Raw genomic sequence first — 19,124 nt, forward strand, 5'->3', positions numbered from 1 at the left:
TGCTAAGGTGGTAAGTATGGAGCTTTGCTGCCCCACGTCCACTTATGAACACGGTATCCTCGTGCGGCGAGAAACCCACACCTCCACCGGTCCCCACAGCAATGAGGGGGCTAAGATGGCTGTCATTAGCAGCTCAAGCGGTGGTGTCTTCTGCCTCCTCCTGCAAATTCATCTTCCAGCTCCTATGGGACACTCGTGATCCTGGTGAAAGTGGCTCCTCTCCCAGAGGAGAGAGTGTCTGTGTTGCCCCCATGGGCGGATATGTGCTAGAGATGGGGCCCCCCCATTTAAACCTGGGTTCTGAATTTCTCAGTGTCCCCCTGTGATGGGCTGCACCAAATGCTGCATCCGAGAAGGCCAGAGTGGGGTTGAGATCCAGGTGCAGATGTCTCAGCTCGTTTTCACTCTCCATCACTGCATGTGCACCAAGGTCTCTGGTCCTCTTTTGGATGTGGTTGCTTGGATACGACTAAGGCAGGATAGGCCTTAAATTACAGGCCTGATCCAAAGCCCATTGAAGTTAATAGGAGTGTCTCCACTGACTTTGATGGGCCATGGGCCGCTTGTGGCCCAATCAGCACGCAGCTGCGGCCCATGTGATATCTTCAGGGCCATACGAGTAGTATATATATTGTGTGGATGTGGCATGTGGCCCACATAACATACAGAGGGCTGCATATGCGATCCACAATGGTAAATAGGTTGAGAACCACTGCCCTAGGCGGTGGCTTGCCGCATGGTTTAGACGCTGCCCGGGATCTTGCCATGCAGGAATGGGACACGGTGGAGGCAGCGTGCGCTTCCTCGCGTGACTCTACCTCCAGCCGAGTGCAGAGAGGGATTGTGGGGAGTAGAGTCTCGGTCACTGAAACGGGTGGGATGGGGAGCCCAAGAGAATCGTGGCCTGAGGCTCTCGCCCTGCGGGGTTTGTTCCCTCCCTGCCCGCACAGGCTCCTCCACGGTGGACCTGCTCATCTACCAGACGCTGTGCTACACGTACGACGAGCTGCTCGGCATTGACGTGGACGACTTCGTGCTCAAGCTCTGCGGCCTGGAAGAGTTCTTGCAAAAGTGAGTGAACAAGCAGTGACCGGCCGGCCGCACGTAGGGACCTCAGCGAGCCTGTCCTGGTGCACCCAGAACACCCCCTGGTGTCCGGGGGAGCGGTGGGTGGTGGAGAGCTGTCAAATCCTTGCTGTGCTAGGGGCAGGAAAAGGGGAGCGAGCCCCCAAACATCTTCCTCTGTCCCCTCTTTCGTTTGTCCTTCCTTTCATGCTTCTTTGCACGTTCACATGACAAGCCCTGTGGTTGCTGTTGGGCCCAGCCCCTCCCACTTTCCTCGGGGCAGTGCATCTTCTGAACGGGTTGGTGTTGTGCAATAGCTGGGTTTATCTGAACGCAAGTCAGGAGCCCCCTGGATTATTCCATTTCCTGCCTCCCGACATCACTGGGACTCTCCTGCCAAGAAAGGCAGGAGCCTTATCCTCCCGCTGCAGGATATAAGTAACTCCCCTTGACCCCATGCGCTGGGGAGCTCATGTTTGGAGCATATTAGAGGGCAGCCAAGAAAAGCTCTTGAAATACTAATAAAAATCCTGATGATACTCAGCGAAGTGTCTGGGGCAGGCAATCAAGTTGAGAGCAAAAAGAACAGGAGCTTAATTTTTGGTATTTATTTTTAAGTGGCTGGCAAAAGGCTGCCAGCTGGGGCCGGCTGAACAGGGTAAATAGAAATTTGGAGGGGGAGAGGGAAGGGGGTTTTGAAAACGGTTTGGTTTTGCCAAATTTTCCTGCTGACAATGTTTTTATGCTTTTATGATGAAAACCCCCAAAATGTGCTGGTGCTTCCTCCCATTTGGGAAGCTGACAAATGTCAAACAAAATGCAACTTTAAAAAAAAAAAAGAAGAAGAATCCATGCATGCTGGGGGAGATTAATGGAATATGTTTGCCCAGCTGTGGTGCGAGCCTATTTAACCTTTGCAGAAGGCCTGGGACCCTTGAAACGACCCTAAAGCCTCTGTCTCCATTAGAGAGGACTGGAGGGCCCCCCAAAAAATAGAGGCCAGCAAAATACCCAAACCCAGGGTTGTGAGTTCAATCCTTGAGGGGGCCACTTAGGGATCTGGGGCAAAAATCTATCTGGGGATTGGTCCTGCTTTGAGCAGGGGGTTGGACTAGATGATCTCCTGAGGTCCCTTCCAACTCTGATATTCTATGAAAATACGTGGACGAATAAAGTGTACGGATGGGTCTGAGGAAAAACGAAACGGGGAACCAGTGGGGATTAAGGAACCACGAGATTGTAAGTTCTTTGGGGTAGGGACCGTCTCTGTTCTGTATTTGTACAGCATCTAGGACAATGGGACCTGGTCCATGACTGGGTTTCCTAGACGCTACAGCAACACAGGTAATAAATAATCCTGTGGGGAAAGGTGCCATGGTGACTGACATCCTCTTCATAGCCACAGGACAAGTGTGATTGCAAGATTTCCCATGCTGCCCTGCTGATGCGTCTCACCTGGTGGGACCACGTCTAGGAGGGAAAAGATTTTGTTCAGTCTCCATGGCCCGTTCTGTCCTCCTTAGGGTGGCCCGTTAGTGCTAGTGGCTAGTTTTTGTGATGTAGACACGTATCCTCTGGGAACTAGACTGAGACCCACCTTCTTGATTTTGCCACCAAACAGCCTGCAGGCTCTAACAGGCTCTAACAATGAGCTGGTGGTGAGAGCCTCCTTGCCCCTGAGCCATCTGCAGTCCCCTACTTTGGCTTTTTCCTTTGCTAACTCTCATTTTGCTCCTGTGTGCTCTGAGCTCCTAGCCAAACAAGGATGCTCAGGGGGACACTGGAGCAATGGCTGGCCAGTGACTGAAGTCACCCCACTTGTCATTCCTCACCGTTAAGTGTCAGTCTCTCCATGACGGAGTTACTCACATTTGGTGGGACTTTAAAGGTGGTTTTAGTTTTGCCTCTTCAGAGCTTGTGGCCCAGTAATGATGCCGGAGAATGTGAGCTGGCAAGCGAAACCCCCCTATTATCCTGGCTGGGCTGTCAGTGAACAGACTTTTAAACCACATGGAGTCCTCAGCAGAGGATGGCTTGGAGCGTGCAGGAGACCAGATCCAAGGGAATAAACCGCCCAGACCAGTTTGCTTTCCAGCATGGAAAGCAATAAAAGCTTTCTAGTCTCAGGGCTATTTCCTGCTCCTCTGCAGCCCTGGCAGGCTGTACCATAGCTTTAACCACAGGCTGGCTTTCCTTGCAGAATGGAGGGAAGAGTCTGTATGTAAGTCTCAGGTCTGGCATTACCAGACTTCCTGAAACCACAGGTTTTAGTCCCAGCAGGGGAAGCTCAGCCTTTCCTCCTTCCCAGGTAGAAGAGTCGAGTACTACTGATGTCCTTGACTGCTGCACATGGGCATTGAAGATCGCCTGGTGCTTTTTGTCACTGCAGCTGTTTGCCCTGATACAAACTTCCCTTCCCTGCTTTTTGACATTGCCTCCACCCCAGAGGCTGCTGCATTTCATGGGTGGAGGAAGTGTTTTTCTGTAGATAAGCTATCAGTAAAGCTCCTTAGAATGAAAGGCGTTCTCTGGGCACAAAATCATATAGATGTAACATACATGACCGTATGGGCAAATAAAATACCTCCTGGTAATTGCACACAATAAACCAGAACAAGCTGCCCTAAGGACCTGACTCTGCTTCGACAGAGTCATTGGGAGCTTTGCTATTGACTTGACTGGCCACAGAATTAGGCCCTAAAGGGGCAGTTGGGAAGTCTCCTTGTGCAGGGGAATCTCCTGGTTGGCTCCATTCCAGCCATTCCCCGCCCTCTGCGTAAAGGGCGTGATTAGGACTGGGCAGGGGGTGAGGCTGTGCTCCCTCTGCTCCAGCAAATCTTGCCCGGCTGGCAGAATGGCCCTAGTTGCTCCAGCCCTTTAGAGCAGCCCTTCATCTTAGAATCGCCTTTGCCCCGTTTTCCATCTGCCCCGAGCTCATGCGTGGCTGAGGAATAAGCCCAATATCTATTAGTTGTGTGTGTGTGTATTTTAGAGAGGGCCGTGTGCAAACCATATATATTAAAGAGCCATATTTACCAAAGCAAATAGATATATGACCTATATAGACAATCTCTTCGGATGATTGCCATTGCAACTGCAGTGGATTGCTGGAAATGCCTCGCTCCAGGGGGAGTTTGGCTAGCCTTGAGGGGAAAACTCTGCCAGTTGAGAACTGGCAAGACCATTCCAGCCTCCGAGCTAAGGGACCAAGACGAGCTGCAAATTCTCCTCATTAGCCGCTGGGCTTTTTCTACTGATGCTGTCAGCGTCAGCAGAAAAATTGTCTTCCTTTGTGTATAATGAGCCTTAACCAGAAGCAGCCTCCCTCTGAAAAAGTAATTTACATCAGATGAGGGAATAATGCTCCCGACTTGTCATCTCTAGGCTCCTCCTGGGCTTTTTTTTCTTTTTTCTTAAAAGGATCTGGTGTACGGTTACAAAGAGAGGAGACAGCTTTTCTCTCATCCTTGCATCTAAAGCACAAACTGATTGCAGAGGGTGGCAGAGAAAGGCGATGTTGAAAACTTTTGCACCGGCACAAAAGGGTGTCTGATGTCAGCTTTGCTTCAGGGAGGGAGGAAGGCTGGTCTTGTGGTTAAGGCACTGAGCTGGCACTCAGGAGAGCAGGATTCCAATCCTGGCTCTGCCACAGACTCACTCACTGTGTAACCTTAGTCAAATCACTTCATCCCTTCCCATGCTCTGTTCCCTATCTATAAAAGAGGTTATAATATTTTCTTTCTTCTATCCTTTGTCTGTTTAGATTGTGAACTCTTCAAGACAGGGACTGTATCTTATGTGTATGTACAGCACCTAGCACCATGGGGAGCTAATCCCAGCCCAGGCATGTTGAGGCTAGAGTAATACAAATAAGTCGGGGTTTTTTCAGCTGTCTAATCGACATGCCCTGCTCATCGCTGTGAATCTTTGCACACATTTGGCAATGACACGGCTCGTCTTTGCTATGGGCTGTGTCCCCTCTTGGCAGGGAACAGCATGTCTTGGGGATAGAGCAAAGATGTTCCCTGTCTCTTCTCCTACCCCCACCCCCCGACACACACTCTGAAGGGTCCCTAATGAGCTGGGGTGAGAATGCGGTGCTCCATTTCACTGGTCTCCTGGAAAGACCTTGGAGGAAAGCCCCTGAACAAAGCCACATTGTTTCTGATCTCCCCGCCCCCCTTCTCTAAAATGCAGTAGATGCCAGGAGTGCTCAAAGCCTCCCCTAGCTGTTTTGGCCAACCAGGCTGCTCAGCAATCAGAAAACATCCTACACGGACACGTCGGTTTCTGGACTCTCTGGGCTTGATTCTTCTCTCACTCACGCCCAGTGCAAAGCAGGAGCAAGTCCACTGAAGTCAGTGGAGATGTACTGGTGTAAACAAGAGGGACATAAGGCCCTCAGTGTTCAGTCTTCAGCCAGGCTCCTTCCCCCCACTGAAGTCCCTTCTCCAGCAGATATAACATAAGCTTCCCCTGCTCCGTCCTCACCAACGTCCTTTGCCCCTGATCCGGAGAGATGACAGGGGAACTCCTTCTCCACGGCCTGTTCAAACTTTGTCACTTTCAATGGTGGCTTTTGTGAAGGAGGCACCAGTCTGACTGAGACTCAGCAAACTCACTTCACTCCTGTCACTAATCACCAGTGCTCAGTTGGAGGCAGTGATACTGAACCAAAAGGCCCCATAACCAATAGCCCCTTCACTATGCTAGATATAGGCTGTGCTGAAATCCATACCTATTTACCATGCTGGATGCCCCAGAAATGCCTAGATTAGATGGCAGATTTGTCGTCAGGCTGCTGCAAACATGCAGAGCCTGTGACTATTTCTGGTCCTACGCTACTAAGTAACTATCTGTCTAAAGTTCTTTTATGAGCCCCATTACTATAGCATCTGAGCACCTCATAAGCTTTAGTGTATTTGTCCTGCCCCTGTGAGGTAGGGCAGGGTTATCGTGCCTTTTGTATAAGTGGGGAACTGAGGCTCAAAGAGGCTAAGTGACTTGCCCAAGGTCATACAGGGAATCAGTGCCAGAGCTGGGAATTGACCCACCATCTAGAGTCCCAGGGTCATGCCCTAACCACTGGATCATCCTTCCTTCCTAACTAGTTTCTTTTTTTTTATCATCAACAACCTGTTGCTAAAATAATAACACACAAACCAGTACCCAATGTGCTACCATTTTGGTATGATACTCCAGGAACAATGTGCTAGCTCCCCCGATGGGTCTGCAGATAATTAACAAGCTGTTCACAAAGCCACACACTTACCAGTTACCAGGGTGTCCAGTCCCCTATACGAAGACAGACTAAGTATTATCTAGCCCATCCATGAGAAGGTGTTTCTCTGACTGCTCTTAAAAATCTCCAATTGCAGAGATTTCACAGCCTCCCTAGGCAATTTGTTCCAGTGTTTAACTACCCTGACTGTTAGGAAGTTTTTTCAACTGTCTAACCTAAATCTCCTTTGCTGCAATTTAAGCCCATTACTTCTTATCCAGTCCTCAGTGGTTAAGGAGAACAATTTATCACCCTCCTCTTTATAACAACCTTTTCCGTACTTGAAGACTGTTATCATGTCCCCCCCTCAATCTTCTCTTCTCCAGACTAATCAAATTCAATTTTTTCAGTCTTTCCTCCTAGGTCATGTTTCCTACACCTTTAATCATTTTATCAGAGGGGTAGCTGTGTTAGTCTGTATCCACAAAGGATACAGCGTGGATTCCGGTGGCACCTTAAAGACTAACAGATTAATTTGGGCACACGCTTTCGTGGGGAAAAAACTTCTCTATTGTCAAAGGCGCTAACTCAATCGCCATGTAAACTGTCTCAATCTGAACCTCTTGTGCTCATCAGCAATCTTTTGTTTTCCTCCTGTTGCAAGACTGAAAATAGATAGTTTTTGGTCTGTTCAGACTATCCTAGAATTTCTGCAGATTAATCTAGATTTGGGTGACAGTTCTGTTAAGAAAACAATGAGGAGTCCAGTGGCACCACCAGGTTCCTCATTGTTTTAATCATTTTGTTGCTCACCTCTGGACTTTGTCCAGTTTGTCCACATCTTTCCCAAAGTGTGGTGCCCAGAACGGGACGCAGCACCCCCCAGTTGAGGCTTCATGAGTGTTGAGTAGAGCTTCTCGTGTCTTACTTTTCGTGTCTTACTTCTCGTGTCTTGCTTACAACACTCCTGCTAATACATCCCAGAATGACGTTCATTTTTTTTGCAACAGCGTTACACTGTTGACTCATATTTAGTTTGTGATCCACTATCACCCCTACATCCTTTTCTGCGGTACTCTTTATTAGTACTCTTTAGGATTCTTCATTAGCCATTTCCCATTTTGTATTTGTGCAATTGATTATTCCTTTGTGAGTGGAGTACTTTGCATTTGTCCTTGTTGATTTTCATCCTGTTTATTTCAGACCATTCCTCGAGTTTGTCAAGACCATTTTGAATTCTAATTCAGTCCTCAAAAGCATTTGCAACCCCTCCCAGCTTGGTATAGTCTACAGACTTTATAAGTGTCCTCTCTATGCCATTGTCCAAATCTTTTATGCTAGAACCAGACCTAGCACAGATATGTCCTTCCACCTTGCCTGTGAACCATTGACAACTGCTCTTTGAGTGTGGTTTTCCAGCCAATTGGAACCTTGCAATAGATTCACCTAGGCTATATTTCCCTAGTTTGTTTATGAAAAGGTCATGAGAGACAGTATCAAAAGCCTTACTAAAACTGAGATATATCACATCTAGTGCTTCCCGTCTATCCACAAGGCTTGTTACCTCGTAGAAGAAGGATATTAGGTTGGTTTGACATGATTTATTCTGGACAAATCATATTGACTGTTACTGATCACCATATTATCTTTTAGGTGCTTACAAATTGATTGTTTGGTTATTTGCTCCATTATCTTTCTGGGCAGCAAAGTTAAGCTGACTGGTCTATAATTCCCTGGCTTGTCCCTATGCTCCTTTTTATAGACAGGTAGTATATTTGCCCTTTTCCAGTCCTCTAGGATCTCTCCTGTCCGCCACAAGTTCTCAGAGATAATCTCTTATGGCTCCGAGATCTCCTCAGCTAGTCCCTTAAGTATTCTAGGATGTGTTTCACAAGGCCCTACTGACTTGAAGACCTCTAACTTGTCTAAGTAATTCTTAACTTGTTCTTTCCCGATTTTAGACTCAGATCCTACCCCATTTACACTCATGTTTGTTGTCTGATTTCCGTTAAGCTTTTTGATGAAAACGGAATCAACCAATGCTCTATTGTTTAGGGCAGAGTGCAGGCAGGAGGTGTTTTGGGAGTGCTGAAGATGTGGAGACAATCAGAGAACCTGAATTAAAAATCCTCTCACTGGGACCATGGTCTGGGCACTTCTGCCCCAGCTACCCCAATCACAACCCCCCTCCAGGCCCTGGGCTATCACTGGGCACTTAGTCCCACCACCTCAAAGTCTCACCCCTTCCCCACTCCTGAACTTGCCTGGTTATGTTAGGCAGTTGCACCAGCTGTGTGTGGGGTGCAGGTCAGGATGCAGGCTGTGCTGAGATAAGAACCAGCTATTCCTGCCGGAGCAGCCTGGGAGAGGCAGGACTTCCTGCTGCAGCTTCCCCCACTCCTGCATTGTTCCCTCTGTTGGAGGAGTTTGAGGCAAGGGCCAGCCTAGCTCTGGGTCCCGGCTTGGGTTGCAGCAGAGTGCAAGCAGGGTTTGGGCACCCAGTGTGCACAGGCAGCAGGAGTTGGAGCCCCCCTCCCGCCCTGCTCTGCATTTGAATCGCCAGGTCGGGTGCGAGGCAACTTAGACAATAAAGCTGAGATTTTCAAAGCTGCCTAGGGAATTTCAGCCTCTGGTTCCCATTCATTTTAATAGGAACTGGGCATCCGTGTTCCCTGGGCAGCTCTGAAAGCCTCAGCGGAAAGCTTTGAAAGGAGCTGAGACGCCATTCTCCTGCTCCCATTCCATCTGTAGCCCTGTTCTCTCAGTGCCATGCTTTCACCTCCCAACATGCTGTCCCCAGCCCCTCTGGGCCTGTACCTGCACTGCCCCCATGTGCTCCCATCTCTCCTACTCTGCACTCCTTCCCACACCCTCCTATTTCCAGGCCATCCTGCCCTTGAGCTTGCAGGTGTTTTAACTCTGTTTCCCCCTCCCTGGGCACCTTGCACTCTGCTTTCAGAGGGCGCCAGTGAAAGCCGCACTGGGCGATTCTCTGCTGCAGCTGACAGAGAGAGAGATTCTGTATCGCAAGCTGCCTCCAGAGTATTTCAGCTCCTGTCGCTTCTAGATAAGGCCCTTCAGCCAGGCCAGGCCAGACCCAGAGTTTGGTTCAACCTGAGTTTGGTCTTTACTGAGTTTGTACGTGACAGTCGCCACTTGGGCTTCCTGTATTGTAGGGGTTTGCCCAGCCCCCACTGTAAGTTAGTGCAAGCTCCGGGCTGCCCTTATGCTGTGCTTCCCTGGGTCGCCCATGTGTAACCAAGAATGAGGCCGAGAGACCCTGGTAGCCAGGTTCATCTCCCCAGCTGCATCCCTATGGTTTATATTAACCGGGGAAGCTCCCCTTTTCACCCTTTCAGCATGGCACTCTTGAGTGAGGGCCCATTTTTCAATGGGTGAGGAGCTGAGAGGGCAAGTGCCTCTATAATAACTTTCTAGCACTTACTAACTAATCCCAATAATGTCTGTTTTAAAGAGGTGGGGAGGGAACTGAGGCACGGGGGGAGACTTGCCTAGGTTTAGCCAGCCAGGCATTGGCAGGGCTGGAGTTAGAACACAGCCACTCCTGCTCCCCAGTGCTAAGATCCATCTGCTAGAGGCCCGGAAGATCCTTATCAAAGTGGAGGTCTTGAATTTCCAGGCCTTTCCCTTCTGAAGCCTGTGCTGCAGGTTGGAGCGGGGCCTCGGACCACGGCTGTCTTTTTTTGTTCATCCTTCCAGCAAACACGCCCTGGGCAGCCACGAATACATCCAGCACTGCAGGAAGTTTGACATTGACATCCGGCTGCAGCTGATGAAGAGGAAGGCAGTGCGCAGCGACCTTGCCAGGACGGTGAGCAGCTGCTCTCGAGGGGGAACTGAGAATGCACTGAACTGATGCATGCTGTTGCCGATCCTTGGGGCATTGATCTCCACCGCTGCCAGGGCAGGGGTGGGGAGGGTCACCAGCTATCCCGGGGTTGCTGATTTGGGGGGACAAGGCCATGATGCCCTGCAAATTGCTGCCTCACCGTCTGCCTTCCAGCAGGTTTGGTTCTGCGGCTGCTTGCCACCTCGACCCCTGCCCACCACCAGCTAAAAGTTCCCTACTCCCTGCCTTTCCCATTGCAAGCAGGGCTTGCTTTGGGAGCGCTCATTTAGTCCAGCTTCTAAACTCCAGCAATTCATCCTTGAATCCTTCCCAAACGCAGAGAGATTTGCTAGGCACGGCTCTACAGAGGAAGCCATGGATGTTAGAGATGGAAAAGACCCATTCGATACATCTAGTCTATCCCCTGCCCAATATGAGATTGTTCCTTGCATCTGCCCATGCTAGTTCTAAATGTATCAAGCAACGGGGCTCTGGGGGTACTACTCCACAGCCCTGCAGATCTCAGTGTCAGGAAACGTTCCCCGATTATTGTCAGCGTAGGTTGTCCCTTATGTTAATTTAATCACAACACTCTCGGCTAGAACCCTCCTCAGTGATCCTGCCGAACCCAGGAGCCCCTACACGCTTCTCAGCAGACATGGAGCTAGCGGCTGAGACCTTCAAAGATACTTACTTTTCAGTGGGAAGTTGGTATCTCAAATGACATCAGTGACTTTGCAGATGTCAGCCAGAAAGTCATACTAGGTACAGCCAGCATCCCTGACCGGGAGGGGTTAACGCTAGCAGATCAGATGCAACTAAACAGGTCTCTTTCTCCTACAGGTGAACGATGACCAGAGCCCTTCCACGCTCAACCATTACATTCACCTGCAGGAGAGGCCAATCAAGCAGACCATCAGCAGGTAAAGAGGAGGGGACAGGTGGTGATGTGAGGTGTACAGCTCCCATTGGGGGTGCCGAGAGGTTTGGATGGGGGTGTGCTGAGCAGGAGGGTGGAGGAACATAAATGGATCCAGGCAGCAAGGCACTTGCACTGCTTTCCTGGGGCTGCACTTGAATGCCGTTCGCGTGAGAGGGATGGGCTGTGCGGTGAGAATTGGTGCAGAGGCGCCTCCATGGCTACCTCTCGTGCTCCCTCTCTCTAAGCTGAGTTCTCTCCTATCTCCTCCAATCCAGGCAAGCCCTGAGTCTCCTCTTCGACACCTTCCACAATGAGGTTGACACCTTCCTAGCAGCCGAGGTGAGTGTGGCTTGCCCGGGACAGGATGGGCCCTGTACTTGGACCCACACCAGTACAGAGCGCAGCAATTTAACAGTTGGGGGTGAGGGGCATATCTGGGCTTGTCTACACACAGAAGTTGCTCCAGTTTAACTTAAATCAGCTGTAAAAACAATTTTAGCAGAGCCAGTGCAAACCCCAGTGTGGACATGCTTATTAGATTGCACCTGGTTTATAGCAGTTTAGTTGCACTTGTAAACCGGGCCTCGTCTACATGAGAAAGTTGCACCTACTTAATTTAAATGGGTTTTTAATCTGATTTCATTGAAGCCGCGCACACGGCTGTGTGGACACACATTTCCGCTTAAGGGGGTTTATTGTAGTTAAGCTAAACCAAAACAAACCACTCTTAAGCTGATCTAAGCTCAGGTCCATTTGGAAGACTTTGCTGGTATAGCTACATCAGTATACTATACCGGCAGAGCGCTCCTAGGCCATGTCTACACTCTAGGGACTGCAGTGACATAGCTATGCCACCATTACCCCACTCTGTGACACAGCCTACAGGAGTTTTTCTGTCACTGTAGGAACTCCACCTCCCTGAACAATGGTAGTTAGGTTGACACAAGCGTTCTTCCATCCACATAGCTGTGTCCATGTTAGGGGTTAGGTCACCATAGCTATATCAGGCACGGATGTGGATATTTCACATCCCCGACCCATGTAGTTATGTCAACCTACATTTTAAGTGTAGACCAGGCCCCAGTGTGGATAGAGCTTATACCCACACAATTGCACAGCTGTGTCAGTCACAGACCACATCTTCTCACACCCCAGACCAACATAGTGATGCCAGGAAAAGTTTGTAGAGTAGATCTGGTTTCAGAGTATCCACACACACAGTAGCCACAGCTTAACTAAATCAGTTTAAAAGCACACCGTTAGTGGATCCAGTGCCATTTGTGTGTGAAGACCAGAGTTGCGAGTGTGATTGGACTCCACAATGCCAGTCTTAGTGCTTCTAACAATACTTTGCCACTCCATAGCAACTGTCATCTACAGATCTCAGAGCACCCTTCATATGTGGGTCAGTGTTCTCCCTGTTGTACGGAGACAGGAAGGGACTGGCCCAAGGGAGTGGGGCCAGAGCTCAGATCTCCTGACTTCCAGGCTTTTGCTCTACCACTAGGGAACGCTGATTCCTGTAATGAAGATCCCATGGGGCTTTCGGTTCTGGGGGTGGGGGGGTTAGTTACCTACTTGATTTTCAGTCCTGTCCTCTGGGACCCAGTGCATGTCTGCCCGTCACCCACATGCAGGTTTTTCCTGCTAAACCTCAGGGCCAATAAGCCTGTCTTGTTTTCACTAGACATGGCCGCGCCTGTAAAAGGATTGCTGACCTGATCCTGAACCTGAACCTTCTCTGCCTTATTTCACATTATGTTGACTCTCTACTTCCTCATTCCAGTCAGGGATCCCTCATCAGAGCCAGTCCTCACCAGTTTTCCAGCCCAGCTTCGCAGACGCAAGAGGCTGAAATAAGTCTAGAAGAGGGTGCCCCACCTAGGGGTTAGAGCAGAGAACTGAGCGTCAGGACTCCTGGGTTCTTTTATAGTTTTGCCACTGACTCCCCTCAGGCAAGTCGTTTCACCTCCCTGTGCCTTGGTTCCCCATCTGTAAGATGAAGATAGAACTTACCCACCTGCTGGGATGGCAGTGAGGGTTAAATCATTAATGATTGTAAAGTGCTTTGAGATCCCATGAGGGAAGGAGCTATAGAATGTGTATAATTACTATGATCCAAAACAAAATCTGACCCTTTATCCTTGGTCATTAATTTTTACACAGTCTTTAATTGATAAGAAGACCAGGCACTTGCTCTATATGCCTCTTTCATGCGTGGATCTCAGAGTGCTTGGCAAAGAAGGGTAGAGGCCATTATCCCCATTTTTACAGATGGGAAAACCGAGGCACAGACCAGTGAAGGGACCCGCTCAGAGTCACACTGCATGGCCATGGGTGGAACCCAGGTCTCCTGGCTCCCAGCTTGGTGTACTAGACCAGGGATTCCCAAACTTTGTCATAGTATGGACAGCAGCAGCCCCTAGGGGCAACTCCAGCTCCATGGTTTGAGGTATCCGCTCCCTACCCAGTCCAAAATCAGTCCTGAATATCAAGTCTCAAGCCAAACAGATGAAAGAGTGCTGAGAATCCCACATCCCTGTGACACTGGGACCTGGGGAATGAGCCATAGCCTTACTTAGCTGATGAGGTATGGCCCCTGGGTCTCTCGCACGTGACGGGGTGGGACAGAGCCGCAAGCTTCCCCTTTGTGCTCTCCCAGTGCCAAACCCACATGTCAAAGGTGCCAGGATCCTGCCTGCTCAGCAGCAGGCCTGCTCCCAGCCAGGTCTGCAGAGAATCAAGGATGTATGATGAACCATGAGGAGACAGATACTGGGCTGGGAACTTGCTCAGCAGTGGCTCTGTCTTTTCTTTTGGGCTGTCTTGTTGGTGGGGACACAAGAATGCAGGTGGGGGTGGGCACCTACAAGGCATTATCCCCACCATCCCCGGTTGCAGTCTGTTTGCATGTGACTTTCTTTAGGTGCCACAGAGTCTCCTCTTTCTCTCCTGGCACCTCCTGGCTAGATGTACCTCCCGAGGGTGGAGGGGGTACAAAAATGGAGGACAGGGCAAAGCTCAAGTGTCCAGCACAGTGCAGAGATCACAAAGGGTCTCATTCCCCCCCACCCCAACTCTATTTTTGGTACTGGGATGCAGATGGGCAGTGCATATGCCATGGGACCCTCCTCTCCACCTCTTCTGGGCAGGTCCAGACCAGGAACTCCTCGGCTTTCCATCCACTCCCTTCCTCCTCCTGGGCTGCTGCTTTATCTCAAGCATAATCCTTCTGCGCTCAGCCCCCTTGCCACCTCTGCACGGCTGCTTGCGCTCACCTGGCCCAAGAGAGAGAGGTCTCTCCCAGGATGCCTGAGCATGGGTAGAGCTGGGACTGGCTGGACTGCGAATGCTACCGGTGGAGTCAGATAGAATGTGCTGTGGTGGGACAGAGGTGGTTAAAACGCAGGCGTCCTTGGGCCAGAGTTCCAGTGGATCTCCTTATGGCCCCTGCTGTCAGTCCATAAGCTGGCTATCATGTCAGCATACCCCAGCAGTGGTGGTAAGGTCAAGCCATCTGGCTGCGTGTCCGCACTGCACAGTGAAGTCTGAGACCATGAGCCTCTCCCTGCTTTCTCTTCCAGGGAGACTTCCAGCTGAAAGCCGACCGGGTGATCCAGTCCGTCATGGCCATTTGCAATGCCCTGGCTGCTGTGGAGTCCCAGGAAATCACTGGAGCCCTGAACCAGCTGCCAGCCTGCCCTTCTCGTATGCAGCCCAAAATCCAGAAGGTAAGAGGCCAGGACCCAGAAGCTCCTCAGCAGCGGGGCTGAGCTTGGAGGAAAGGGGTGAAATTAAAGGGAAACTGAGGCTGGGCATTAACGGTGTGTGTATGAGCCGCGGTGGGGCTTCTGGCTGGGGAGATCTTTCTAGGCTGTGGAATAATCTCCCTGGGGAAGGGTGGGAGCATCATCTCTTGAGTCTGGCAAAGCCCAGCATAACAGACAGTACAGCGGGGAACAGTCCGTCCGTGGGCTGGCTTCACAGGGCTTGATCCAAAGGCAGTGGCGGGAATCCTTCAGTGGACACTGGATCGGGCCCATAGATTTCAAAGCCAGCAAGGCTCTGATCAGCTACCATAAGCTAGTGATCAAGATCCCCCTGACCTCTTGTGTAGCCCAAGGCCAGAGAATGTCACCTGGTTCCCTCCACTGCAGGCGACATTCTTCCCTGCTACAAAACTGAGCTTCAAAGCTCGCCCCTGAACTGGACTGTATCTCCTAGGCAGAGATCCGGTCTCCTTTCAAGAGCTGGTTAATCTCACAGTGAAGAGCCCATATGTGAGAACCCAGCTTCCCAGACTGGAGAGGGCTTCTAGGCACATTTAGGTAGTGGGTGCAAATAAAGGGAATCTGGCCCCTTTTCATCTGTTTTTTACCCCCCCCCCGCCAACATACCACATGTAAAATTCCTGAACAGCTGAAACTGTGCAACTGCCTTCGCTGTATTTCCTTGTTTGCTGCTGCTTGAGTGGCGGGGAATGGAAAGGCTCTGGGAGGCTGTTACATAAAGTAGCTGGCTTGGACAATTGCTTACAGCTGCGTCTGAGGGCACTGGAATAACCTTAACATTGCTCTTCTGGTTTCTTTTTCCTTGACAGGATCCAAATGTTCTGGCCGTGAGGGAAAATCGGGGTAATTTCTCTTCTCCGCTCATTCTGTTGCAGAATTCTTGGTGCTTTTGATCTTCAGTCGCCTCCCCCCTATTTAGAGTGGGATAAACTTAAAAAAAAACTTTTGGGGGGGGGGAAATGACCTTTTTAGGGAGAGGATTTATCATTTTTTCTCCATTTCCAACAAAAAACCTGAAATGTTCGGTTTTCAGGGGGGGTTTGCCCCCGACTTGTTCCCTCTGAAAAAGATCCACATGCAGAGTCACGTCAGCTTGAAATAATTTAATCAGCCCCAAAAAAACGTCCCACAATGTGCTTGAGCCCCTAGGCAGGTCACTATGCAGGCTGTGGGTAGGGCATGGCCATCTGTAGGAGGATAGAGGCAACCGGAGCTTCCATCATGGGCTGGCAGTACCGGAGACCTCCCCACCAAGGTCCAGCGTGAGGAGAGGGGAAGGGAGGGGAGATGGGGGGGCATCATTCCAGAACATCCCTGTTTCATGCCTCATCTGCGCTCCCTTACAGAGAAGGTCGTGGAGACCTTGACAGCCGCCATCTTGGATCTGGTGGAGCTTTACTGCAACACCTTCAACGCAGACTTCCAGACGGCGGTGCATGGAATCAGGAAGCACCATCTGAGCCAGGAGGCCTGCCTCCTCACCTGTCCCCTCTCCTTCACTGTCTACGCCACGCACCGCATCCCTATCACCTGGGCAGCGAGGTACGAGGGCTTAGCCGCGTGTCCCCGCTGGGCAGTGAAGGTTGATCGGGGGAGATCCCTACCCATGTGCCTGGCTCCTTGTCTGGAGTTACATCTCAGGATACCCCTTCACTCCGTCTGGTCTGTGGCCCCCTAGCCAGTGTGGTCTCTCCCCGGAGGCCAGAAGCCTTGGGCCATGGCTGCAGCTGCACAGTTCAAAGGCATGTTAAGTGTCTGGAATCCCGCCCTCATTCTAAGGCTCTCTGCCCTGCCTTAGTCTGACAAAGAGCATCTGGGCTGATTGCCCTGGTCCACGTCGCCCTCTCGCATCCTCTAGGCTGGCATCCTACAGACAGCATTGGGAAGAGCCTGCAGCAGGGCTGGGAGGGGACAAGGCATGAATTGGGGGGGCATCACAGTCTCTTAGCATCCTTTATGAGGACACTCGGTCCTCGTGTTCCAGGGCGTCAGTAGCTGAGGTCAGGGAGATATCTCCCTTTGCAGTGGAGTATGGGACAACTAGGTACGCCAGAGGTTAGCACAACTTCCCCTGGACCTTCTGGCAAAGGCCACTCTTAGGACCAGAAGCACTACTGATCTGCTCTGTTCCACACCCCACACCCAGCTTAGGCATTACTGAGTCGTGAATACCTGGCTGCAATGAACATATAATGTATGTCTACCCCCACCCTCTCCATGCCATGTTACTCTCACCCCTGCGTGGTGAGATGTGTCCAGAGCTCCAGCTGGATTTCTGCAGGGAAGACAGGAGGACAATGTACATGTGGGTGTCTTGGGCCTTGGCACTGCAATGGACCATCGAATTCAGAGCTGGTAAAGGCCTATATAGGCTCATAGTCCATCCCTCACTGCTCTGCCAGGGCTGCAGAGAGTGCCCTGATGGGGGGTGTATCAGAGCCAGTGGGCTCCTGGGGATAGACAGGTCAGAGACAGAACTGGAGCTGGCTGAGGGGTTCATTCCTACTTGGAAAGGCTGCAGCAAGGGTTAGTTAGTTCACTGAATGGTTGTCTCATCCCTGCCATAATCTAGAAGCAAACAGAGACCTTCCTCGCTCTAACTGCACGCCCCGTAATGATAATACAGAATACGCCAGGAATATGGGCCTAGGCAGGGTCAAAGCTCGGGATGCCGGAGGCCCCGGAAATTCAGCCTGTTGGTGCTATGCTGGTGGGTGTTAGAGGAAGCCCTGGCAGGGAGGGAGGGGAGCTGAGCTTTCCATCTTGCCGCAGGGAGAGGAGTCAGAGGGGCTTGCAAGAGGCTGCGGAGAGCTAGTGGCGCCAGTGAGGGGGCCTGGTGCAGTTGAGCTCTGCAGCGCTCTCCGTAGCCCAGCCCAGCCCCGTTTGCGCAGGCTGCGCTGGAATGCTCTGGGAGAGCTCATCGCAGCAGGCTCCCCCCGGCTCATGCCTGCTGCAGCCCTAGAGACTGTGACAGATGGGCCCGTTCTCAGCGAGGGCTTGTGCCCTGGCGGCCAGGGGCTGTCTGGGCTTTTTATCCTGGGTGGATAAGGGGACAATGAGACGTGTGTGGTGAGGGGGGAGGTTGTGTGCGTATGTTGGGGGGCTGGGGTGGGGTGGAGGGGATGCTCCTTTGTTAGCTGCCTGGGTTGGATGCCTACGTTTCACCCATCGCAGGGAGGATGCCCATTGGTAAACCACACTCCTGGCTACGGCTGGCCGCCTTACAGAGCTCTGCAGCTCCAGCAACACGAGCCCGCGAAGGGGGTAGGAGGCGGCAGTGGTAGTAGCAGCCGCCCCTCCAGGGACCCCTCGCCTTTGTCCCATCCTTAATGTATTCCAGTTGGTGATTGACTCCGAACAAAGGAAGTAGCCTGGGAAATCCAGGCATCCTCTGACCTTTGTTACCCCGCCACGCTCGGCACCTGTCACATGGCTGCATCCTTCTGGGAGACCCCCATGTGATGGCATTCTGTGGCATATGTCGATCTGACTGTCTGGAAGGAGTTGGGCCTTCTCTCGGTAGCTTCCCCCATCTTTCCCAAAGGGGTAACAGCCTGGGAGAAAGATCCCATGGCTGATCTGGAGAGACAGTGGAGAAAGGAGGATAAAATCCCCCACCCTGAACTGAAATGTTCTGGGGAGGGGAATGGGATAAGAGGAGACAGGGAGTTTGCGCTCAGAGTTAGCTGCCCCCTCTAGAGAGAGTCGTGCATCTGATCTCAGGGCAGATGAACCAGTTTGGGTTATAGTAAGATTGCCACAAACCTTGGCCTGAAATTCCAGCCTTGCTGGCCACCCAAACCTGAGAAACATTTGTTCAGTGTCCCCTCAAGCCCCCAGTGTCTTGCATTATCATGGAGGTGCCCGGCCCTCTGGATTCCAACCGCAGACCACAGCAGAGGACCCCCACCCCGGGCAGCATTGCTGACCCTTCTGTGTAAGCTCCAGAAATTTGGTGAGGAAAGCTGTCCTCCCCAGATCTCTGAGCCCAGTTTCATGGACCCACGGGCCAGATTCTGGGGCCACTGATTTCCATGGAGCTTTGCACCAGCTGAAAATTTGGCCCCAGAGCTGGGCTAAGGATCCAAGGTCTGTTTCTCCCTTTGCCGCATAGCTGGTGGTGTCACTTACCCCTGTGCCAAGCAAGCACCAATCCCTACATTAATGTAAGTGAGTGGAGAAAGTCTGACCTGGTAGCATTTTACAGACCCAAGGTGCAAGGCAGTGGGGAATCGAGTCTGGGAGGGAGGGAGACTTATCCAGATCTCTGCATCT

The 19,124-nt window shown here is 51.3% G+C and overlaps 1 protein-coding gene across 5 annotated transcripts in view; it reads left to right on the top strand.

Moving 5' to 3' along the window:
- Positions 1 to 19,124, top strand: part of PIK3C2B (phosphatidylinositol-4-phosphate 3-kinase catalytic subunit type 2 beta) — an 85,529-nt gene that overhangs the window by 39,396 nt on the left and 27,009 nt on the right. For all 5 annotated transcript variants that reach the window (XM_065591532.1, XM_008172673.3, XM_042849024.2 and 2 more), the window contains 7 exons: positions 951 to 1,071; positions 10,007 to 10,118; positions 10,980 to 11,059; positions 11,334 to 11,397; positions 14,643 to 14,789; positions 15,659 to 15,692; positions 16,196 to 16,391. In XM_065591532.1, coding sequence (XP_065447604.1) covers positions 951 to 1,071; positions 10,007 to 10,118; positions 10,980 to 11,059; positions 11,334 to 11,397; positions 14,643 to 14,789; positions 15,659 to 15,692; positions 16,196 to 16,391 — 754 coding nt within the window. The remainder of the gene's footprint in view (positions 1 to 950; positions 1,072 to 10,006; positions 10,119 to 10,979; positions 11,060 to 11,333; positions 11,398 to 14,642; positions 14,790 to 15,658; positions 15,693 to 16,195; positions 16,392 to 19,124) is intronic.

The sequence above is a fragment of the Chrysemys picta genome, chromosome 4, assembly GCF_011386835.1.
Source record: "Chrysemys picta bellii isolate R12L10 chromosome 4, ASM1138683v2, whole genome shotgun sequence".
Lineage (NCBI taxonomy): Eukaryota > Metazoa > Chordata > Testudines > Emydidae > Chrysemys > Chrysemys picta.